The sequence below is a fragment of the Plasmodium berghei genome (genome assembly GCF_900002375.2).
Source record: "Plasmodium berghei ANKA genome assembly, chromosome: 5".
Taxonomy (NCBI): Eukaryota; Apicomplexa; class Aconoidasida; order Haemosporida; family Plasmodiidae; genus Plasmodium; species Plasmodium berghei.
The window spans coordinates 74,623-100,923 of NC_036163.2; the positions used below are offsets into that span (position 1 = coordinate 74,623).

The 26,301-nt window shown below is 22.1% G+C and overlaps 8 protein-coding genes across 8 annotated transcripts; 5 read left to right on the forward strand and 3 right to left on the reverse strand.

Annotated features, from left to right (window-relative positions):
- Positions 1 to 963: 963 nt before the first annotated feature.
- PBANKA_0502000 (conserved Plasmodium protein, unknown function) lies at positions 964 to 2,538 on the forward strand (the record flags this gene model as incomplete). Its single annotated transcript, XM_034568252.1, has 1 exon — positions 964 to 2,538. One exon carries the CDS (start codon positions 964 to 966, stop codon positions 2,536 to 2,538), a length of 1,575 nt encoding a protein of 524 aa, XP_034420260.1.
- Positions 2,539 to 3,070: 532 nt separating this feature from the next.
- On the reverse strand, positions 3,071 to 6,141 carry PBANKA_0502100 (conserved Plasmodium protein, unknown function; the record flags this gene model as incomplete). Its single annotated transcript, XM_034568253.1, has 3 exons — positions 3,071 to 3,088; positions 3,201 to 3,313; positions 3,426 to 6,141. The coding sequence occupies 3 exons, from the start codon at positions 6,139 to 6,141 to the stop codon at positions 3,071 to 3,073; spliced, it is 2,847 nt and encodes a 948-aa protein (XP_034420261.1).
- A 1,354-nt stretch (positions 6,142 to 7,495) lies between these two features.
- Positions 7,496 to 9,087, forward strand: PBANKA_0502200 (26S proteasome regulatory subunit p55, putative; the record flags this gene model as incomplete). Its single annotated transcript, XM_034568254.1, has 2 exons — positions 7,496 to 7,618; positions 7,807 to 9,087. The coding sequence occupies 2 exons, from the start codon at positions 7,496 to 7,498 to the stop codon at positions 9,085 to 9,087; spliced, it is 1,404 nt and encodes a 467-aa protein (XP_034420262.1).
- A 1,000-nt stretch (positions 9,088 to 10,087) lies between these two features.
- Positions 10,088 to 11,524, forward strand: PBANKA_0502300 (tRNA pseudouridine synthase, putative; the record flags this gene model as incomplete). Its single annotated transcript, XM_034568255.1, has 1 exon — positions 10,088 to 11,524. The coding sequence occupies one exon, from the start codon at positions 10,088 to 10,090 to the stop codon at positions 11,522 to 11,524; it is 1,437 nt and encodes a 478-aa protein (XP_034420263.1).
- A 494-nt stretch (positions 11,525 to 12,018) lies between these two features.
- Positions 12,019 to 12,777, forward strand: PBANKA_0502400 (conserved Plasmodium protein, unknown function; the record flags this gene model as incomplete). Its single annotated transcript, XM_034568256.1, has 1 exon — positions 12,019 to 12,777. One exon carries the CDS (start codon positions 12,019 to 12,021, stop codon positions 12,775 to 12,777), a length of 759 nt encoding a protein of 252 aa, XP_034420264.1.
- Positions 12,778 to 13,327: 550 nt separating this feature from the next.
- On the reverse strand, positions 13,328 to 19,732 carry PBANKA_0502500 (serine/threonine protein phosphatase 8; the record flags this gene model as incomplete). Its single annotated transcript, XM_034568257.1, has 2 exons — positions 13,328 to 13,379; positions 13,497 to 19,732. The coding sequence occupies 2 exons, from the start codon at positions 19,730 to 19,732 to the stop codon at positions 13,328 to 13,330; spliced, it is 6,288 nt and encodes a 2,095-aa protein (XP_034420265.1).
- A 1,902-nt stretch (positions 19,733 to 21,634) lies between these two features.
- On the reverse strand, positions 21,635 to 23,782 carry PBANKA_0502600 (peptidase, putative; the record flags this gene model as incomplete). The annotated part of the gene is made up of 1 exon (XM_034568258.1): positions 21,635 to 23,782. The coding sequence occupies one exon, from the start codon at positions 23,780 to 23,782 to the stop codon at positions 21,635 to 21,637; it is 2,148 nt and encodes a 715-aa protein (XP_034420266.1).
- A 1,454-nt stretch (positions 23,783 to 25,236) lies between these two features.
- Positions 25,237 to 26,175, forward strand: PBANKA_0502650 (conserved Plasmodium protein, unknown function; the record flags this gene model as incomplete). The annotated part of the gene is made up of 4 exons (XM_034568259.1): positions 25,237 to 25,303; positions 25,420 to 25,468; positions 25,611 to 25,650; positions 25,747 to 26,175. The coding sequence occupies 4 exons, from the start codon at positions 25,237 to 25,239 to the stop codon at positions 26,173 to 26,175; spliced, it is 585 nt and encodes a 194-aa protein (XP_034420267.1).
- Between the last annotated feature and the right edge of the window lie 126 nt (positions 26,176 to 26,301).

Here is a 26,301-nt window from a genome sequence, read left to right on the forward strand (position 1 = left end):
CCCGATAATGAAATTCTCAATAATAAAACCTACCATATGAAATATGGCAATTTGTGGGAACCTTTAAAAATTTACAAAAATTATTTTTTCTTTTTTAAACGAGAAAAAGCATAAAAAATGACAATAAAATGAATGAGCAAATGGAATAATGAGCACACATATTAAAGATATTTTTTGTAAAGCTTATAATAATTTTTTTTTTCTTTTTTTTACACATTTTTTAATTAATTTTTTGGTTAATTTTGTAATTAAAAAAGTTTATTTTTTTTTTAATTCCCCTTCATATGAAGATTGATATATAATAGTGTTTTATTCTAATATGAGAGGTAATTCTATATATGTATATACGTGCATATGTGCATAAAAAATGTATACACTGTGTAAACCATTTTGAAACTATGTCTTTTTTATTTTCTTTCTACATTATTTACCCTTTTTTTTAATAAATTTCTACAACTATGTAAATATAATTAATACTTTTTAATTTCAAAAAATATTTTTTACCTTTTCCATGCATTTATGGAATAACTATTTAAATTGTAGCCTTTAATGCAATTCTTGTAATTTTTAATGCTCGTTTTATCCTATTTATATAACATATTTTTTTGAAAAAAACTTTGTTTAATTCACACATATTAATACTTCGTACTAAATGTGTGCCCAAACATAAAAAATTGTTCTCAAATATATACACCAAAAATTCATTTATTTTATTTACATAATAACTAAATTTGTGATATACAATTTGTATAGATTGTCATAAAAAATACGCAATAGTTTTTTAAAATATATCTACTGTTTTATATAAATTTTGTGAGCTTCTCTTACTGTCACTATTTATTATATATATGTATGACCTCAATGCAATTTTAATACAAAGTCCATATATATACATTAAAAAAACGAATAAATAAATTTGTATACACAAATACATATACTCACATTCCCCGGGAACCACAAATCATGAACTTCCACATTTATCCCAACGAAAAATACTTTAAATTAATAGACTTAGCAAAACAATATGACCAATGTCAGAATGATTTACTGTATTATAATAAGATAGACAAAAAAGGAATCGGAAATAATATATCCTCTTACCCCCAAAATGAGGAAAAGACAAGGAATATAAATATAGATCCAATCGAATTAGTTCAAGGGGAAACAACTTTTAGATCATTTAATATTCATCATGAAGAAAAAAATGAAGAGGATAATAAAAGAGTTTCTATATCCACTAATCATACAAAACATAACTTTAAAATGCCGAGAAAACGTCAAAAAATGCCAACGTGTGTTAGTTCTCTCATAGATGAAAAAAAAAACAAAAATAAATATAATCCTATAAAATCATTTAAATATGATTCAACTCATCCATTTAAAAAAATAAAAAGGGAAAAAAAATATAATATTTCAAAAATACATGAAAAGCGTTTATTAAAGCGTCATTTGCAATTTCCCCATTATTGTAGAATGCCAAAAAATGGAGGCCTTAAATTAAAATTTTCAAAACAAATGCATGATGGAAAAAATAATAGACAAAAAAAACAATGTACAAATATTAAAAAAAAAAAGAAAAAAAATAGTGTAAACAACTATCAACAAATTGATGGTAATGATGATAAGGTAAATAAAGAAGATACACATTTACAAAAAAAAAAATTTACTCAAAATGGTATATTTAAAAGTAAAAAAAATGAATATATGGATGAAAAAATAAAGAATAGTAATGATAACAGAACTGATCAAGTTAATGAAAAATCGAATGTAACTTCACATATAAAATTAAATCACTCTTTTAAAAAATATACAAAAAACAAAACCAATAAAAATAGCGATTCTTCTATTCCACGTATATATTATGATCCAAAAAGAAAGTCTGCTAAATTAAATACTAAAAATATTCTTGAAAAATGCGAAGATAAGTTGGATGGACCTGACAATAGTCAAATAAATGGCTCAGATAAATCACCCGAAAATGATAACATAACAAAAAATGATATTATTTCATATAACGAATTAAATCTGAATCCTGATATTTTAGGATCTACTAATAAAAAAAAAAAATATATAAATATAAGAAAAAGTATGAATGAAAAATGTACGATTTATAAGAAAGAAAACCTTCAATTAATGCCTTCCAAACACATTGTTAAAAAAAAAAAATGTTTGTCTAAAAGTTTGAAATACATAAAGAACAATTATGCGGCTTCTCAAAAGGTTCATGCACTCATTAACAGCAATAAAAAAAAAAAAAAAAATAGCACCCAAGATAAATGTTATAAAAAGGGAAATAAAAAAATAAATCATATAATTGCTGGGAAGTTCAATGTAGATAAATATAACAAAACAGCTAAATCTAAAAAAAAAAATTTAATAAAAGAAAATGTAAACAAAGAATTAAAAAATGCAAATGCTAATACTTATAGAGGGCTTTTAAAGGCTCTAAATAGAATAAGTGTTATTGTTTCTACTAAATGTCGAAAAAAAAAGTCAAGGAAAAAAATAAAAAATGGAATGTGTAATAATATAAATTGACCTTTTTATAAAAGTATAAATTACACCACTATAATGTCATTATATCAAGGATGAATATAATATTCTCAATACAACATCATCAATTTTATTAGATTAATTTTATTGCTTTATTTTTATCTAGTTTTGTATACAAACTATGTGGCCACTCGTTTTTGTTATAAATAATATATACATGCTGAATTACAAAATTGAAAACATAAATTATTATTTTTTTATCTCTTTTGTTGAATTCTTCAAATGAATTTTCAATATTATAATAAATAAAAAATACAACTATATATTATTATATCGTAATATGTTTATATAAATATGATAATCAAACAAATAAAAATATAATTCTTAATTAAAAAAATAATATTTTTTGCACATACAATTGCGCATTTAAAAACATTTAATTTAATATATTTTTAAAATCGTCATGCAAATATACAGGTATGTACATATAGATGAGTGTAAACATTTCACCTATCAAATAAAAAAAAATACAAAAATATAGAATCAAGTTCTAAAAAAGGAAAACTGAATCTCCCATTTATTCTAAAATACAATCCTGAAAAGGTTAAAAATAAAATAATATATATATATAAGAACATATGAAAATGAAAAAAATTATATTATATTATATTTATCCTGAGTTTTTTTTCTTTTTTCATCTTTCTAACTAAGACAAATGGCCCCACTACAATCTCATTCCTTTGCTTTATCTTTTTATCGCGTTTCTCATTCATATTACTGATGAATATCCGTAAAAAATTCGATATGTCATTGTGCATTTCTATAGAAAAATTATTTAAAAAACAAATTCAAATAAAATATGAATATATAAGCCAGTATAAGTAGGCAAATACTCAATGATATAGTTATAAAAAAACAAATTTACAACATACTTGAAGTTATGGATATTTCATTTTGTTGATAATTCTTTTCCATTGCTTTATCCAAAAATAGGGCAATTTTTTTAAGAATATTTAATGAAATAAAATGAAAAATTGTGAAATTAGGCATTTTATTTGTGTTCATTAAAATGCTATTTATATTTTTCTTATAAAAATTTAAATATTTCAAATCGCTTTTGCATTCCTCTTGTAAAATTACATTACCAAGTAATAACAAATATTTTTTTTTGTCATTTTTTAATTTTATTTTTGCTAAATCCCACATATTAATTATGTTCAAATATAAGCATAAAATGCATGTATATATTTGTCTAAGTGCAACTTCACTTACTGTCTCACATTTCATTTCGTTTAAAACGTGAAACAACATTCTTGAACTAAAGGATCTACACAAACGCGATACTTCGAAGTATGATACATTCGCCTTGTAAAAATGATTCATTTTGACATTTTTGTTTATATAATAATTAGAATCTTTTTTTTTTTGAGTATTTTCACTTTCATAAAACAAAATATGGTCATTTAATTTTTTTTCATCACCTTCGTAATTTACCAGATAAAAATAATCTGAAATATTTATTGAAAAATAGGAAATTAAACATTTATACTCAAATGGAAAATTGTCCAAATGCTGAAAAAGAGAAAGACACAATGTTCTAAATGTTAGCCTTTTAACTGCCTCATATTTTTTATCAAAGTTGTTAAGTAAGGGAATAGATGAATTGCTTGTTGATTCTAACTCTCTCCAAAAATATTCCCCTTTATTATTTCTAGTATTATCACCATCATTCATATTAAATTTTTTTTCAATGAAAGCCGACCCTTTTAATTGTCTTTCTTTTTCCTTATTTTTATATAACATAAACACATATTCAAGACAGTATAAATAATCATAGAAACTTTTGAAATACTGATTATTCAATAAACTATTTTTTGTATCACCTTTGGAAAAAGATTGAAATATTCTAACTATTAGTAAGGAATCTCTAGCATTTAATATTTTTATTTTTTTATTATTTTTTTGAAAAAAATATATACCTTCTTTACTTTGTTTTATACTATTAATATGATTGTCATGTTTGGAATATATTTTTTCAAACTCTTCCATATATTTATGAAAAATTATTTGAACAAATTTATAAAATAATAAAAAAAGAACATAATCATTACTCAAATTTATTTCATAGTTTGAATATAAATAATCAGCAATGCATCTTAAAGAAAATTCTTTCCACATTTCAATAACTTTATAATTAAAACTATGAAAAATATTTAACGAATTTATTTTTAATTTTATAAGTGATAATGCTATTGATGATATTTGGATACAGCTAAATTTATTCAAGACTTTTTCTTTTTGTATATGTTTTAATATTTTTGTCAAAAGTGAAGAATAATATATTTCTCCTTTTTCATATATCTTGTTAATAGAACATAATGAATTTCCAATATCTATCTTTTCATTATTGAAATATAATTTTTCAATATGACATAAATTTCCACTCCCATCTTTTTTATTACTATTATAAAACTGTTCATATTCTTTAATACCTTCTACAACATTTCTAATATATGATACATATTGTTTATCGGTTATTCGTTTAAAAAAAATATATTTTCGATATTTTTTTCTTAACAACCAATCACTATTTTTCCCAAAGCTATATAATATATTGCATATATCAATATTATTTAAATATTCAAAATTTTTATTAAAATAATAACAACAAATATATAGAAATTCTACATGTGTAACATGAGAATTAACCAACGAATGTAAAATAATTATTAACTTTGATATATCATATTTTTCTACAAAACATATATTTGGGTTTTTTTCTACATCTTTTCGATTTATTTCACCATAACATAAGTTGGTATATTTTTCAAAATTTACCTTATTTTTTAAAAAAGTCATAACAAAATAATCCGAAAAATAATATGATAACAAATTATATTCACTCAAATTTAATTTGGAAAATAAATTCAAGATACAACTTATTTCATCTATATTCATTCGTTTTACATCGTATAAAAATCGTATTGATATTTCTTCATATATTTTATGATACTTCTTTATATTACTATTACTTTTTTTATCCAAATTTGTTATGTCTTCCCTCCTATTTAATTTCACTGTTCCGTCGAAGTTTATGCGACAAAATTTTGGGTTTTCAATTATATTCTTTATTTTTCTTTCCTTTTTCACTTTTACATTTTCAATTTCTTCAAATTTACTGACATCATCCCCAATACTCATATCATTATCATATAACACAGTTCCTTTACTTAATGCGTTAGAAATAATATAATAGCTTTGTGTATTTATTCTATGTATCATGAATCCTTTAGTTAATCTGTTTGCACACTTTATCCAAAAAATGTGCTCTTTAAAATAGTTTATTTTTGATAATATATTCATACAATAAGATAAATCCCTACCCATCATTTTACTAAAATTTATTTTTTTTATTACACTTTCATATTGTTTGTATATATCTTTTATATCATTTATGACAACCTTATCGCATTTTTCATATTCAATCGATTTATTATTTTTTTTTTTTAATTTATCATTTATGTTATTAAATATACGACTAACATTTGATGAATATTCTCCTGTGTTATAATATCGGCACCATTTTTGATATTTTATTTCTGATTTGACACCCAAACATTTCTTAAAATATATATTAAGAGAAAACATACTTATTCTATCATTTTCTGCTGAATTTTTTTTTATTCATATTATTTTTACAGTGTTTCGAAAAAGAGTTTATCAGTAAAACTATGTCTTTTATGAATAAACTGTAAAAATAAAAAATACACATTAATACTAAATATTAATATATATATATATATATATATATATATATATATATATATATATATATTATTGAATAAATGAAAATATAGGCTTATATTTCATATATACTGATATATATATAATATCACATATCTTATCCTAAGCTTAACCCCCATTTCAAATAAACATAAAATTGGAAATATGTTATCTTCTACTCTTTTACCATTTTTGAATATTATCATTTAATAAAATATATATTTTCTATATGTATATATACCTTAAGGGTAAACTCCTAATGATTCCTACATATATTCCCATAAGAAAGTATAATATTTATATAATTCATGTTGTAAACTCATATTGTATTATTTTATATATTTTTTATTTTTATACATATATCAATTATCACATAACTATTCTACATATATACTTTACATTATTAATTATGTACCTTCTAACAACATATTTTTAATTTGTAGTGCATTTTATATTTATACCAAAAAATTGTATACGTCAAACTATGTATACATGTATAAAATGCAACATTATAAATATTTTTTTATATAATATTTTATATAAAAAAACATTCCTAAATTGAAATAGGGAAACACAAACCTTTTATATTTATATGTGAAATATCCTATTATTTATTTTTTTTTATTACTCCATAAATAAAGGATAATAACAAATCGCATATATATATATATATATACCAGCAATCTTCATATTTTATTATGCATACATAATATGTGTATACATTCCTTTATCGATTTGAAGTGCTAATTGAGATATTTTATAAGCAATTTTTAAAACACTGCTTGCTGAAAAAACTTCATATTCTTATTTTTTCTTTTTTCAAACTTTTTTTATATGGTAAAAGTTATAGTAATATTTATTTTTTTTTTTTTATATTTTTTTTGAAGCTTCACAAAATTTACATAGTATTATTCCCATTTTCATATGTGTACCGATATTCTTTATATACCCAGTTATAATTCTTTATATATCCAGTTACAATACTTTAGATACCTTAACAATTTTGCAGTTATTTTTTTAATTTGCTTACTTACTCCCAATAATCCTCATTGTTACATGATTATGGAATATCATGTATATATGTTCTGTATGAATATAGATATTATCAAGATAGAAAAAATAAAAAAAGAAATAACAAAATATTCAAGTATAAAAATATAAAAAAATAAATAAAAGGGGCTAGCCAAAAAACGCGAAAAAAATACACAGTTTGTACAGAATGGAAGATACAGCAGCTAAAATTATCGGATCCCACGATAGTCTCTTAACTGACCCAAGAATAGCTCAGGACTTCAGCGCAGAAACAGATGAACTATTAGCTAAGGCGGAAAATTATTTCAAGGTATAAAACTAAATAAACAAATATTTTATAACAACTAAAGTAATATATATGCATGAGTTGTGGTGGTATATATACAACTTTTAACATCAATGACATTCCTTCATCTCATTTTCGTTTTTTTCACACAAAATAATACACTTAAAATACACACTTGTATACATATTCGATTTTGTGATCCCATTTTATAGGTAGGAGATTTCGAACTAATTATAGAAGAACTCATATTACTCGAAAAAAAATGTAGGCAATCATACGATGGAATATCAACAAGTAAAATTTGCTGCTTTATTTTAAACAAATACAAATTAATGGAAAACTACAAAAAAGTAAATGAATATTTAATATTTTTTAATAAAAAAAGAGGACAATTAAAAAGGACTATAATTGATATAATAAATTTATGTAAATCGTGGATTGTTGATATACAAAATAAGGAAGAAAAACTAAATTTAATAAACACTTTATGTACAATTAGCGAAGGAAAAATATTTGTTGAAGTAGAAAGATCAGAAATTATAAGAATTTTATCAAAAATAAAAGAAGATGATGGTAATATTGAAGAAGCTGCAAATATATTACAAGATGTTCATGTTGAAACGTTTATATCTATGGACAAAAGAGATAAAACAGAATACATTTTAGAACAAATGAGGTTAGTACTTTTACGCAAAGATTTTATTAGATGCCATGTAATTAGCAGAAAAATTAATCCTACATTGTTAAATACAGATGAATTTGCTGATCTTAAATTGAAATATTTTCTTTATATGATTCAGTACTACATTAATGAAGAATCTTATTCAGATGTTGCTAACTGTTATGAACAAAGATTTAATACAGATTCTGTTCAAAATGATCCTAATTTGTGGATTGATGAATTAAAATGTTATATTATTTTTTTAATACTATCTCCTTTTCAAGAACAACAAACCAAATTTTTAAATTTAATAAAATTACAAAAAAAAAAATTAAAAGAAATACCAACATATGAACAAATGGTTAACGATTTTATTAAACAAGATTTAATAGAATGGCCATTATTATATGAACAGGAATTACAATCTTTTTACATTTTTAACGACTCTGTTTTTGTCGGAGGGGAAAATAGATGGCATCTTTTTAAAAAAAAGGTTATGCATCATAATATACATGTTATTTCAACATGCTATAGTAAAATATCATTACAAAGATTAGCTCAATTAATAAATTCAACAAATGAAGAATCAGAAAATTTATTATTAGAGTTGGTTTCAAATAAAATGTTAGATGCAAAAATTGATCGTTTATATGGGGTAATCAAATTTGGACAAAAAAATAATCCACAAACTTTGTTAAACAACTGGTCATCTCAAATACATCAAATCGTTGATATACTTGAGGAATCATCACATTTAATACAAAAAGAAAGAATGGTACATGAAGCAAAACTTAAACGAATGCAATTGGAAAATAAAAAAATGGCTCTCTAGTTTTTGTATTAACCAACTACAAATTATTCCCACCTCATTATCGTTCTATATTAATTTAATAAATAAAAAGCTGCTCATATGATGAAGTGACAAAAATTAAATTATTTATTATTTGTATGGGACTATCCCTTTTCTTTTCATTTTTTTTTTAAATTCTGTATACTATGAAATAAATAATATATTATTTCCATCAATATATTTTAGTCAAATATATGACACGGATATTGCACACGAATGTGTATATATTCATAGTATCTCAATATTAATTTTCTATGGATAGTGAAAAAATTATATTCCTTTTTTTTTCTCTGTGTTGTTTTGTAAATCATATTTTACATTACTTTTGTACCGAACCAAAGGGTGTACGGAATATATCGTGGGAACATCCTACTTGCAATAAACTGATCATTTACATAATTCTAAAAATAATATAATAAATATTGTAAAAATTATAAAAAATTCCTAAATAAATAAACATTTTGTAATCATATTTTTTCTCAATACATAAAAAATAACTATTCGTCATTTTTTTTTTAAATTACTTCACCATAATACCATGTTTGGTGAATAAACAAAATAACCGGAATAAACCAACAAATGACCCATACAATTTCCAGGTATCCATTTTTATATCCCTTTCTATCACCATACATAATATATGCAATTAAAAGTCACCATTTTATATATTTTCCTTCGAATAAATTATTTTAAAATATTTTATATATCACAAAATATATAAGTGGCATTTTTTAAAGGCAAATGTAAATTATGATATAAATTTTGCTGTAAAAAAGAAGCAAGCTGAAATCACAAAAGAGCAATAATACAATGACTACAAAGGAAAAATTATAAAAAAAAGAACAAAAAGGAATAAAAGAAGAGGCATAAATAGCTATTTTACAAACGCACAGACTTATAATAATACAAAGATGCCTGAAACATGCAAAAGCAGAAATTTAAAACATTACGAAAATATCCCATACTATTGTTCATACTCCACATGTTAGTCAATATATGTATGTGTAATAATAAAAAAAATAAAAACATATTTTATCTAAACCCAAATAAAAATCATAAAAAATCTATAAATAACATAAATAAATATTCAAAAAGCCACATTGACAAGCATGATCACATATTGAGGTATTATTTTCCATATCCACATTATGATGGGCATTGTAATAACAAAAGAAATATTAAATGTGATAATTTGTTTAACTCAAAAAAAATAAAAAATGGTTGTATTGGCGATTGTAGAAATAGTAAAATATATTACGACTGGCGTATTACAAAAATAAAGGATATCTCTAAAAATAAAAAAATTAAAAATGTAAACCCCCATCTTGATTCTTTCAAAGACAAAGATAAAAACGTTACTGAAAAAATAGAGAAAAATAATCTCAAACACAAACAAATTCTAGAAAACATACAAAATAACTTAAATACAAATGTAGAAAAACAAAAAACAGAAAATATCAAATCCAACAAATTGGATGTAGATTTAAAAAGTGAAACAAATACTTCCAATAATAATATCTCGAAAAATGAAGTAGATATATATATAACAAAATATGAAAAAAAAATTTTAAATAACAACAGTAGAATAATGAACTTAACGCCAAGTGTTGTACAAAATAATACAAAAAAGGAAGCAACAATTGATGATATATTATATGGAGGTTTTTTAAATATTTATAAACCTGTCAAATTATATTCTATGAAAGTATGTGAAAAAATTAAAAAAATCTTAAAAAACTATTTTATTAATATAAATAAAAATAACATTAAAATAAAAGTAGGACATGGAGGAACATTGGATCCATTTGCAGAAGGGGTTTTAATGATAGGAATACAAAGGGGTACAAATGAATTGTCAAACTTTTTAAAATGTTATAAACAATATTTAGCAGTTTCTGTATTAGGGATAGAAACCGATACGTTGGATAGAGAGGGAAGAATAATTAAAATGAAAGACATGAAAGGAATCAAAAAAGGAGATGATAGTATAACTGAATTGTTACAAAGTGATAAGGAATATGCAGAAAATTTAAAAAGCGAACTATCTAAGAGTATAAACAAATTCATTGGCTGGATTGATCAAATACCACCTATTTATTCGTCCAAAAGAGTTAAAGGATTAAGATTATATGAATATGCACGAAAAAATATACCTGTTAAAATCAAATCGAATAAAGTTCATTTAAAAAATATAAAATATTTAAAAGAATTAGAACTTCCATTTTTTGATTTGCACATACATTGTTCAGGCGGAACATATATAAGAAGTCTAATACGAGACATTGCACATTCCATAAATCAATATGCTACTCTAATTAAATTAATTAGGATAAAACAAAAGGAGCATTCCTACAAAAATTCTTTGCATTATGATGACATAAATATCGAAAATATTAAGAAATATTTTATTAAGTTATAAAGCTCTTTATTATGTATTTTCCGCATTTTTTTACCTTTAAAATTTTTACACAAAAATTTACACAATTTTCACCAGATAAGCGATTTTTCGCGAATCCCTTCTCCTCATGTATACTTCGAAAGCATCATTTTATTTATTCTATTCATAATATTAATAAAAATAATAATTATTAATATTATTATTTTATTTTGACATATTACCTATACAAATAGTGATGCACATTTCCCAGCCTTAATTATTAATTTTTTTTTTAACCTTTAAAATTATTTAAATAATTGATGGACCTTTTCGTCGCAAAAAAAAATTTCTATGATTCCAATATCAAGATATACCTAATAGTTATATGTGTATAAATATAATTTTACATATACATATATGTATATAGATATATACTTTACTAACTGTGTAAACGGTATAGTTTGGATGGTTCGCTACCCCTAATATATTCTATATGCAAAATTTGCATGTGATAATACAATAGAAAGGAGAAAAACATGGTGAAAATCCAGAAAAAGTTGAAAGGGTTTACAGATGGAATAAAAATATTGGGGACTTTTCAAAATGATAAATATGTAAATGATGGAAATGAAAATGATGATATAATAAATAATCCTTTATATAAAAACATTAACGATCAAAGACAAACAAATATTAATCTCGATTTTAATATTAAAGAAGAAGTTATACAAAAAAAAATAAATTACAAAGATCTTAATTTGTACTTAGATCAAAATGATACGTCCATTCTTTTAGTTATACTTTTATACAAAATTTTAATGAAAAAACCGCAAAATATTGTTGAGTATATTATTAACGAATTAAATGTTATACTTAAACAACATATATTGGTAAAGGATGAAAATATAAATTCTCAAATTAGTGATAATAATACTTATATGAAATTACCAAATTGTGACGATATTAATAAAAATGAAAAAGATTCCTTAGACAAACAATACACAATTATAAATCCAAAACCAATGGAATTAATAAATAATAAAACATTTTTAGGAGATGATACATTGAGCTTAGAAAATTTATTAAATATTGTAAATTTTACTAAAATTCAAAATTCTGATCAAATTTACTTTAATAATTTATTAAAAATATTAAAACAATTTAAAAATTTTAAAAATGATTGTATACTTTTAAATGAAAAAATTAATCCTAGTGATACTATACCCATGGATAAAGCTTTTCACTTAACTACTCTTTTTTACACTAATCATTTTTCGAACTCTTTCATTAACTAGTTATCTTTGCACACATATATAAATCAACATCATTTTATAATTTATTTTTGTTTATTTCAAAATGTAGGAAACATAAAACTAGTTTTATTAACTTCCCAAATCCGTGTTTTAGTATAACTTTTCTAAATGTCTATATCTCGAAATATCATTCTTATCTCATTATTTTATTATATGTTTACATTATATATATATATTTTTTTTTCCTGTAATTAATTAAATATCGCTATTTGACCTGACCGGCAAGGTTTGTAAAACAATTTATAAAAATAATACAGTTAAATATTTATAAATAAACGATAAATGAAAAAAAATGAAAAATTGACAAAATAACAATAAAACACAAAAAGTTATAAAAAATAAAAATAACAATGTACTTAAAAACAGTTTTCGAAAAATGCACACATTCTAAAATGGCACATTTATACAAATTTTGCGAATAACAAAAAAAAATAAACCCCAAATCATGAATGAGGATAAAGTTAAAAAAATAAATTAATCAATTGAATTATTCAGGATTAGGAGTCGTGTAAATCATCTAACTTTTTTGAAATTATACTTTTGTTTGTGGTTGAGGGTCTGGAGGCAAATGTTGCATTTCAAGCCTAAAAAATTAAAATAAAATACTCAAATCATAATTACATAAAATTATAAAACTGAGAAAATACACAACGAAGCTATTCTGATGAATATAAAAAATTAATAACTTGTTCGTAACTTACTTATTTAGAGAATCCACAGTGTTGCTTTCACTTCTTATGTTTCTCATTGTTGTTGAATTATGTTTTCTAGCGTAACTTCCTTTCTTCATTTGGGTTTTGTTTGTTAGGGTCAAATTTGGAGGCATCATGTAATTTATTCTTTTATACATCAATTCATCGTCAATTTCATACATGGAATTTATACCTCCAATGTTATAGCATTTTCCAATATTTTCATATGATAATGAACTTATTTTTGAACAATTTCCATTTTTTAAATTGTCTTCATGCTCCTTTGAGTTATTAACTTGATCATAATTAAGAAATATATTTGAGCAATTTTTTTCGATTGTTTTTTCATTTTTGAAAAAATTATTTATAATAGAATTGGTATTATTTCTGCTGTTATTATTGTTTCTACTTTTGTATAATTCATTATTTTTTTCATCAAAATTTTCTTCAATTATTCCATTTGCATATTTAATTAACTCAATTTTATAATCGCATTCTTGTAACATTTCTTCTTTCATCATTTCTATATTTTCCAAGCATTTTTTTTCGTCTAAAAATATATCGTTATGCTCATTTTTTTCTATTCCCAAATCATCTAACCTTATTAGATCTTTATTTATATCATCCATACTTTTACCATTACAACAATTTTCAAGATCATTAAAAATTTCATTTTCTTTACTATTACAAAATTTGTTATGTTTATAATTTTCTACAGAATCATTTTTTTCATTATTGTCGTCTTTAGCTTTATATCCGTCCCCATTCTCATCATGTATCATAGTTTCTTTACTTTCATCCTTTTCCTCATTTTTTTCTTTTTTTTCTTTTTTTTCTTTATCAGCATTTTCTTCGTTTTCTATGTGTTCGTTGCAAGGGTTTTCGAAAAGGAGGTTGTCACTATTTTTGTCTGTATTAGATTTCAATAAATTAACTTGCTCCATATCATTTTGTAATACATTATTATTTTCATCTTCTTCATCCTTGTTATCATTACAATTATCTAAATTTTTTTCGTAACTCAAATTTTTTAACATTTCATTCATTACTTCACTATTATCTAAATCATCAATTTTTTTTTCACATACATCTGTATCATATAAATTATTTTTATCAGATGAATCATCTCCCAATATATTTTCAATATTATCATCATTGCTCATTTTTATAGAATCTTTATTAACATAAAATTGCGGTGTTTTTAAATTTATTAAATCATTATTATTTTCAATTTCTTTATATTTATTTCCATATTTTTTAGAAGGTTTATCTTTATGTTTGACATGATCAAAATAGAATCCGATTTTAGTTTCATTTTTAACATTTTCCAATTTATCTGATTTATTTAGTTTGTTTTCTTCACCATTTGTACATACTATATTAGCTTTTTCTTTGTTTTTACTTTCATTAAGTTTCATATTTTCACATTCTGATTTCAAAATTTGATTAAATATTGTAATATTTTTATTTTTTTTAATAATTAGTGCACTTGATGCATTGTTTTTATATTTATTACAATAATTTGTAGCTGAAAATAGAGTCAATATCTTTTTGTTAAAATCATATTTATATCCTTCAGGGACACACTCATTTCCTCTTATTATCATTTTTATTTTATTATTTTTTATAAATTTAGTTAATCTATGTTTACCAAATTTTACTGTTATTTTTCCTCGACTTGATGGAATTATATCATATTTTGTACAACTTTTCAATAGTAGCATATCATTACCATCTAAATAGTTTATAGGATCAGACCATAATGTATCTATGATTATTTTTTTTAATATTTCACTTTTATTATTACTATTTCTATCAACATATTCTGGTATTATAATTGGCTTTTCAATGTTTAAATAATCTTTTACATTCTGAATACTATCTCCAATACCACTATGTATACATAAAATTTCATTGTCTAATAAAACAGATAAAGGCAAAAATTCTAAAACATCATTAATTCTATTAAATATTTCATAGGAATATGCACATATAACATCATCTTTATAATTTATTTTTCCTAAACAATTAAAATTACTTTTTATTTTTCTTTCAATATCTTTATAAAAACCATATACATAATTAAATACTCGATTTTCATGATTTCCTCTTATTAAATATATATGTTTAGGAAATAATATTTTCAAACTGAATAAGAAACATATAACTTCTAAAGACAATTCCCCTCGATTTAAATAATTACCCAAAAACACAAATTTCAAATCCCTGTGATTGGTTACACATTTATTATTCATATTATTTTCAATGTTTTCGAAATCTTTCTCAATTTTTAATAAAGAAATTATTCTATTATTATTATCATGCATTGGCCAATTGTACATGTTAAAAAAATCAACAATATCAAATAAATTTCCATGTATGTCTCCAAATATTTTACATGGCAAATTAGCAACTTCTAGTGAATTTTCTAATTTAAATAATTTTACAACTTCATCACATAAAAGAAGAACATCATTATAATTACACACTCTAAATATATCAAAATAATTTTTATAATCTTCTCTTTTCTTTTTATAACAAATATTATAAAAAGTAGTAAACACTTTAAAAGCAATATCCTGATTTAATGTTAATAATTTATGATCTGTTATATATTTTTCTCTATATTCTTTTACAACTTCCTTAATACTATTCTCCATTTTTTCTTTATCGTTACCAATCAAATCATAACCACTTATTTCTTTTATTCTTAAATTTGATTCACAATTTTCTTCTTTTCCAAAACGGGGTAAAACTTCGCTATTTTTTGTTTTTTCACTATTTACTAACAATGTATTATCATCTTTATTTATATTATTACAACATTCCACTAATACATTACCATTCATTATTTCATACTCCACATAATCTTTATCGATTATACTTTTCTCTGTTTTCATATTCTCATCATTTGAATAAAGTAATCGTTCTTTATCCAATTGCCCACTTGCTTTTTTTAGATTATCATGACACTTCGTATTATTTTCGTTTTTATTTTCTAAAATATGATCACATTTTTCATCAAAACCAGAAATGTTTAAACGTATTGGATTCAAATTTATACTATCAGAATAGTTTATATCATTCTTATCATTTACCCCCAATTTTTCATTAACACATGAATCATCATTTTCCATTTTTTTAGAAATATTATCATTTATTTTTGTTTCTTCATTTGATTTTTCAAAAACATTTGACTTATTGTTTATATTTACAATGTTTGATTCTGTTTTTAAATCATAATACATTGCATCTAACTCGTTTATCTTACCAATAGATTCTTCCATTACATATTCCAGTGAACCCAAATTACTATTTTTAATATTAGCTTTATTTTTTATTATTTCATTTTTATCCTTCTCATCAACATATATATTATTATAACCAGTTTCACAACTAGATGTTTGATAACTTTTGATGTTCATATTATGCTTTTGAAAATTCACTGATTGATTATCCATAAAAGTATTTCTTCCTTTGTCAATAAAATTAATATCATTTATTTTTGATTTTTTAAAATTCTGACCAATATTAACTAAAAATTCATCTTTATTCATTTTTCTTGCATTATTATAAGTTTCAATTGAACAATTTTCCATTGATGTTTCTGTTTCTTTTAATTCATCGAATATATTTCCAGTCCAAACTTTTGAAAATGTATCTCTATCAACTAGCTCTGATGATATATTTTCTGTTACATCTGTATATATTCCTGAACCCTCATATGCATTCATTCTTCTAAGCATATAAGAATTGCTATAATCATCATCTAAAATATTATTCGAAGATGTGTTAAAAGGAATAGTATCATGGGAATATTCAGAGACATTTTTCAATTTTTTATTTATTTCTTTATTTATTTCTTTATTTGTTTCATTATTTTTTTTATTATTTTTTTTATTTTTAGAATATATAAAAAAGAAATCATCCCCATCTATATAATTTTCTGGTATTAAATTTTTAGCATATGTATAAAGAAAATATTTTTTTACAACATTAGCAACATCGCAATTAGATCGCAACAAATTTGTTGTTCCTTCAATTTGTTTGTTTACTATTAAATTGTAAAAATAATCATAACTAATTTTTTCATGATTTTTCATAAGTTTATTCCTTTCATTAATAACAAAATTTTTTAATTTATTTTTATCTGTTTTTAATTCTAAATGTTTTAAATTATTTGATAATTCATATATATGATACAAAAATACTAACATTTCCTTACCATTTAAATATCCATCTCTATCTAAATCGTAAGCTCTAAAAATTAACTGATGTCGTAATTTTCCTGAATCATCAAATATATCATTACCCATTTGTGGACTACATGCTAACATCCCTATAATAAAATCACTTTCCGTTATATAACATTTTCTTCCTCTGTCTAAACAATTAAATATAAATAATACAATTTTTTTTGATGAGAAAATGTTTTTATAATTTCGAAAAATTTGTTTAAAATTTTTTAATGATATTAAATTTGGATATTCTGTATGCCCGTATTCATTAAATAAATATTTTAAAAATATGAATTTTTCTAAAATTTTATTATTTTTTTTTTCAAATAATTCATATATTATATCTTTCATAACATGTTTTATCTCATTTTCATCGTTATTTGATAAATAATTTTTAAAAATTGTTTTATTATATCCATATATATCAAAAAGCAAATTAAATAAACCATGTTTTTTTATATTCGTATTTTCATTATAAGATGCTATAATATTTTTCAACAATCTATTGTGAGATTTCCATTCTAAAAATTCACTTTTATTTTTTTTATTTATTTTTATACTTTCATTACTCATTGAAATGTTATTATCCTCATTTATATTCTCATTTTTTACAATATCTTTTTCATTTGCATCAATTCTTTTCATATTATTATAATCATTAATATATTCTAACGATCCATATTCTTTTAAAAAATTGTTAATATTATTATATGAAAGAATTTCACTGCTTAATTCTATAGGATCATGAAGTATTCTTCTTTTTGGGGATTCAATTCTATTTACATTGCATATGTCATGAATGTTTTCTTCTTTTTCGTTATAAATATTCTTATATTTATTTCCCGATATTCCTCTATATAAAATAGGTAATTTTTTATTCTTAACTATTATTCCTTTGTTATCATTACATTCTAAACAATTAGTTTTCAAAATTGAAGCATACTGATTATTCATAGAATTAATCTGAGTTTCATGATTTTCATTATCATATATTTTATAACCATTTAAATTTTTATTATTCGTTATGAAATCATATTTTTCCGAATTATTTTTATATTGAATATGTTTTGAATCTTTTTTATTATCTAAATGGTAAATATTACAAATATTATTAATGCCAATTGAGCTATCATTTTTATTTGGGGTGTTGTAATGATATTCTGATGTTTTATACAAACGAGTATTCCTCAAATTCATATTTTTATCTGGATTTATATTTAAATTGTTTATATTATTTTTGTAATCTGTATATGTATTATTTATTTTATCCTTATAAGAAAAAAATATATCATTCTTATATTCTACTACATTTGGAAGGTTATAATTTCCCGTAATATTTATTCTATTTATATTACTTGTTATATTTGTACTTGGCTTTAAATCCATACACATCTCTTTATTCATATTCAAATTTAAAGGATTTTCATAAATATTTTTTTCCATATTAATAGCATGACCTTGTTCATAAATATTATCATGATTCTTATTATTACTATTCAAAATGTATGTATTATTTTTATCATTTATTCCTTGTTTGAACAAAGAAATTTCATTATTATTTTTTATATTAATATGAGGATAATATCTTTTAATATGTGTGCCTGAACTTCTACTTCTATAATAATTAGGATACACAGAATTTTTATTAATTTCATCGTTTATTTTTACAAATCTTTTATTTACACTCATATTGTTTATTGTATAATTTTTATCTATTATATTATTATATCCTGAATTATTTATATTATAAGGTATATCCAAATTATTATATTTTACATTTATCATGTTTCTATCACTATAATTAATATTGTTATTCATATTATTCATTCCATATTTCCCTAAGCTCCCTAATTCAACTGTGTTATATGTGTATATATTTTCTGATATTCCATTTTTTTTAATTATCTCATTATTCTTCAAAACTAAATCACTATTTAAGTTATTCTGATAGTGTGCATATCCATTCCCATATATATTATTTCCCTTCATTTCAATATCACTGTTCATTTTTTTTTTTATTTAATCTCTTTATGAATGCACATATATACATATACATATCAAACGTTGGTATTTCTGTTCAGATATTAAAATTTATATTTATTACAAAAAGTTAAAATAATAATTTGTAAAAAAAATATATGATTTATTAAAGTAATAAGCGATACAAGCTCGAAAATTTTGACAGACAGGAAAATGCGCCAAATGAACGCAAAAACAAAAACTAAAAAAAGTAAAAATAAAACATATAATTAATAAAATACAACGAAACAAAATACGTGAAAATATCTATGCCGTCTAGCGGTTACAAATATTTCATTTGCTCGTTAAAGTAACAAAATAATCTTCTCGTATTCTCCTTTTTTTTATATATTTTTTTTTTTCACACACAAATATCGTTAAATTTTTCGCTTCACTACAAAATTTAAAAATTTATATAATTCCCTCCATAATAATAAAGTGAATAAATATTCGGATCGTGGAAACGCAATAAAAGAAATTAAATGCTTTTATTCGAACAAACATATTTTTTCCTACAAAACATGCATGGAAAAAATTATACATGGAATGGAAAACTATTCATACACTATGTTTACATAATACATTTTATGCAATTATACAATGGTCTTATTTATACAACCATATGCACATATTGTCTAGCCGCGTATACGTATATAAATTAATGAAAAAACTATAAAGCAAAATAAACAAATAATAAATGAAAATTAATAAAATTGTTATATTTATCTATTATTCGTTTTTTATTGTTCCCATATATAATGTATTTACATATAGTTTTTTTCATTACACTTTACAAAATTGCTTATTATTTTTCAAAATGCATTAATGTGCACTTGCCATTTTTTCATATACTTAATTTTTTTTTATTTTTTTTTTTTACTTGTATTTATATTTATATTTTCATTTTTATTGAGGCATATTCTAGCTTATTATTATTTTTTATCACACCCATTTCCTACATGTATTCATATTAATTCGTTATTGCTTAATAAGATATATCAATTAAAATAAATATTATTATACTTTCAGTTTATACAACACCCACTAATATTATCAACATTTGTTTCATTCAAATAGTATCCAAATTTCGAATATTATTCATATCAAAAGTGTGCAATACATAAAAAAACATTCGTAATTATTTTTTTAGCTTTTATTATTTTGTATACCCCCCCTCATTCTCATTTTAGATGATTTATGCATAAAATACAAAATAATTTCACAGAATATTCAATTTATTCATTTTGCTTATTATTTTTTCCCCTTAAATGAAAAATCTCCCTTTTCAGGAGCTCTCTTATTTTAAAGCCAAAAAAGTTGAGCTATATATATATTAAAAAAAAAAACTATAATAAAAATATTTATAAAATAATATACATGACAGAAATGGATATATAGGGTCATATAAAAATTTACATTTAATTTGGCATGAAAATAATAAAATAAGACATAGGTTGAACATAATTATGTTATTTTAAAAATTGCATAAAACTGAAGAATTTATATGATTATTTATGCCAAAATATAAAAACATCAAAAAAAATAATAAAATATATAGACATATGAAATAATATTATATGTATATTTTTTTATAAAATATTAAAGACCTTACGCTTTTAAATATTGAAAAATTATAAACATTAAATTCAAGAAAATATATAACATTTTCTATTTAATACAATATATTCATTTTATGTTTCTCAAAAAATTCACACATTTACAACAAAGATATATGTAACTAACAAATCGGAAACTTTATTTCATTTTTTTTAAACATATTATTGGGGCATATCATATCTTTTAAAATCCACACAAAATATAATACATTTTTAAAAAAAATATCATGCCTTAAAAATCCTACTTTATTTTTTTTTTATACCCAAAAATAAATTAGCGAGATGATATTTTTGCAGTACGAACAGATCTTCTGTATAAATAATAAGATTGTATATCCAGTATTAGTAAAATAATAAGTATTATTATAAAAATGTAAAATCGTGATGAAACTGATTCACATGTTTTTGTCTCAGGGTTTAATGTATAAAAATACCATATAGAACAATCTGGATCAATACAAATATTCAATGCAGGTTCATATATTTGATCACCTATGCATTCTACTTTTTGTGTACATTTATCATTGGAATAATAAAAACTTTTTTTATTTGAAAATCCAACTCTATAATTTTCTTGATCCACTACAACATAAAAATTATTTAATACATAGGTCCCCAATTTTATTAACGGTTTAGTTGTTCTCCCACTGTTTCCATTAGATGTACCTTCCCTTACATCTGGAATTATACATAAATAATTATTATTTGGACCATTTTCTTTTATTATTAAATTGTCTAAAGGAATATGAATTTTTTTTTTTTCTCCATGCTCATGATCACTATTATTTATATTATTATTAGATACTATATCGTTATCTGAAAATGAAAATTTCAAAACAGGTAATGGTCTATATTTATCATCAATTGAACACATCCTAGGTATTGTATCCTCATTAAATTCGATTTCTTTATTGGTTGGTATACATCTTTCATCATTTTTATTAACAGGTAAATATTGCATTAAACTTAGCCAAAACATTTTAGGAAGAACTAAACATTTACTACTTAAATCTATAACACCTTGCCAGTTACTACTATTTTTACCAAATATATTATTATCACATACTTCTAAATTATATATTGTAAATTGTATAAAAGAATCTGAAAATATTCCACCTCTTTCTCGTGGCTCAGACCATAATATAGGTTCATATTCTTTTTTATAATCACCAATATGTATTTCTGATGATAACATTTCTTTGTTTAACATAATTGGATTAACATTCTTTTGATTCCCTTCTGTAGTTATATTTCTTCTTTTTGATGAAAATAGCTTAACTACTGATTCTTGTAAATTTGTCACATACCCTGTATTATTTAGTTTGTTATTCATATCATTATTTTCAAACATTACATTATAAAAATTTATATTTCTTTTATTCTTCTCTGATAAATTATTAACATATTTTTTTGTTGAATTTTCAGATAAATTAATATCAATTCCAAACAAAAAATTATTTTTTTCAAGTATTTTATTCCAAATACTTGTATTTCTACAACTTAATGCATTACCTGCAAGCCCCATAATACCATCTGTGTCTTTAAATAAATCCCAATTATTATAAATAGATAAATCGACTATAAGTTTAATATCTGCATTTTCAAATACGTTTAAATTATTTGATTTATTTTCACCATTATTATTTTCATCATTTTTTGCTCCCTCTTTCTTATTTACATATTTTAAGTCCATAAGTTCAATTGTGTCGAATCCCTCTAAATGACTTTCGCTATATTTTAATGCATCATAATATATGTTTGGATATACAACTTTATTATTTATGTTTAATTTTTTATCAGCATAGCATTCATAAGGTATTGACAATATAGCAGGTAAGCATATCATATTATTGTTGCACCATGATGCAGTCTCTGAAAAACTGGGATCATAACATTTTCTTTTATTATTCTCATCTTTTTGATAACATGAAATTGAATCATTCATGAAAACATACATTCCTTCTAATCTGCTATTCAATGAAAGTTTTAAAATTTGATTTCCAATCTTAACATTAGTATATATATTGTTATTTTCAGTAAAATATATATCTAATGTTAATCCTTCAAATCCATCTCCATTTTTATAATTATTTTTATTTTCTGTAAGCTTTTCTTTGATATATATTTCTTCATTTTTTTCTTCAACATTTTCAATATTATTTTCCATTGGCTTAACATCTCCATCAAATTCGTGATTAGAATCTGTAACATTTAAATCGTCATTTTCTTGTATTTCATTTTGAATTGGAACTAAAGATCCATGGAGGGTACTCGCCCCTATATCATTATTTAAAATTCTGAAACTAATATATTCATTTTTATATACTATAACATCATGTTTAAATCCAAATGTACATATTAGCACCACAATTAATATAAGAAAGAATTTAAAACGATTGCATATTGTGTTTTTTATATCCATGAATACAATACACATATATTATATACTAGGATTGTTGGCCTTATCCTGTTTATAAAATATTTGTCTCTATTCTTAAGCTTTTGGTATACTTACTTATATAATATATATTATGTATATATTTTTATTCTTTTTTCTTATTCAATTAATTTATAAATTGAAATACAATGGCAAAAATCCACATTACAAGTATATAGTAGTAGCCCCAAAATGAAAAACAAATAAAAATATTTTTTATAATCTTTAATAAATAAATATATTTATGAATATGTTATATGTATTTTATTTATAATTCCTTCTCTTTGTTTCTTTTAATATATTCTTTTTAATTTTTTATTGAACTTTGATATTTTTTTTTCCAGTATAATTAATTTCCCTTATTTTGTTTTTCGATCTTTATTCACCATTATTATGCATTATTCTTATGCACATATTTATATATCACTCAAGCCATATAAACATATGATGTGTTTTATTTTTTTGGAATTTTTCAATTATATACGATTACGCTAATTAACAATTTTTCCTTTTAATATTTATCGTTACATTTTTATATTTTTTTTCACCTTTGTATAGTATGGAGATTTATGCTTACATTTATATTATACATACATATATACACGAGAAAATAAAAATTATTATTTTTTTCACAATATTTTGTTATGTTAAAAAAAACAAAAAAATACAGTAATCAAATCCCATAACATTTTCATCAATTTCTTTTATTTTCCATTACACTATTTGTATTATTAACATATGTATATAGGTATACTTATTTATATATTTTTTTACCACTTGGTTAAAAGGAAAAATACAAGACATAAAAATAATTATTTTTTTTGATAAATTTAACTTATTCTGTATATAAATACAAATTAAACATTTTCTTGTTTGCACTCCAAATAAGTATTTAATATCCTTCTCATGTGTATGTAATTAATATATACACCCTTTTAGGTATTTAATTTAGAAAATGTTTTATAGATCTTTGGGTAATGCTATTTCACATGTACATACATGTAAAAATATGTCTATCATATATTCACACGAATCATCTCCACTCTAAATATATATATTATGCATATTCTATAATACAGGATATTATATTCTACCCCTATTTTACAATCAATAAAAAAAGTAACATTACATAGTAATTATTTTGTATCATTAAAATATTTAAAAATATTTTTTAGTCAACAAAAAATAAATGGTTTTAGCTATTTTAATTTTTTTAACTTAAATTATTTTAATAAAAGTTTCATTTTGTAATTATCCATTTTGTCTCTGTTCTTTCATTTTATTGATATTATATTTCGAATTTTTTGTTTATCCTCCATTTTCATGTTGTGAATTTTATTGTGTCGTTTATTTTCATTGTAATTCCATCTCTATATTTTTGTGTTTTTTTTGCTTAATATAATTTTCATTTCTTATAAAACATAACTATTATAAACATAATGAATATAAATATGAATTTGATGGCAACAAATATCAAGAAAAACTATAATTGGAGATTAATAAAATGTAAAACTATGTAAATACAGTTTAACACTATATATTTGAAAATCTTAAGACAATCATATATCATTTTTTTTTCAATTCTTCTTACATATATTTTTCCATTTATCATTTATTGGAAGCCATTCGGAAAAACATGATTATCGAATCTATTTTATTTAAAAAAAACGGGTTATACAACTATATATGTACATTTGTTTTTTTTATTCATTATTAAAAATTATAAAAAAAATGTCTTAAAATATTTCTGCACAACAGCATTATACATGTTTTTCTATGTATTCAATTTTTTCTGCAATAAATTTATTTGCAGATTTAAGGATAAGCTTAAAGAAATAGAATTAGAATTAATTGTTATAAAAATACAAAAAATGAAATTTTACCCTCCAAAACAAATATATAAATAAATACATATATACATGCATATATATCCTATTTTTCCTTTTTAGTGCAAACTGATAATGGTTAAATGTCCCAGTATAATGTACCCCACATTAAATCGTTATAAATTGCTCAAAAAAAATAATTTACATCATACAAAATGTTTTAATTCCAAAAATACTGTGTTACCCATATTATTAAAGTCAGTAAACCCGATTTTATATAAAGATATCCTCAATTGTTTACAACATGAAAACTGTAACAATCAAATCGAAAGCGAATGCAAAGAAGATGTTGTTGCATATAGTGATGAAGATATTTTGAAAATCTATAAGAAATTCGTAAAGTCTATTTTAACCCCAATTGGGACAAAACATATAGAGCTAGTATTTACAGAAATCTACAATTTTACAGATTTATCCTCCTACTTTTCATATATGAATAAGTATCCCCCTCAATCTATTATTTCAAATGACTATATTGAATTATTCAATTAATAATAATAATAATAAAATGAGGCATTGAAAATCGTATATGCATTATACACCCATTTGTGTATACTAAGTCAAAATGTAAAAAAAATGTAAAAATATAAAAAAAGGAATGCAAGAATTTTCACAAAG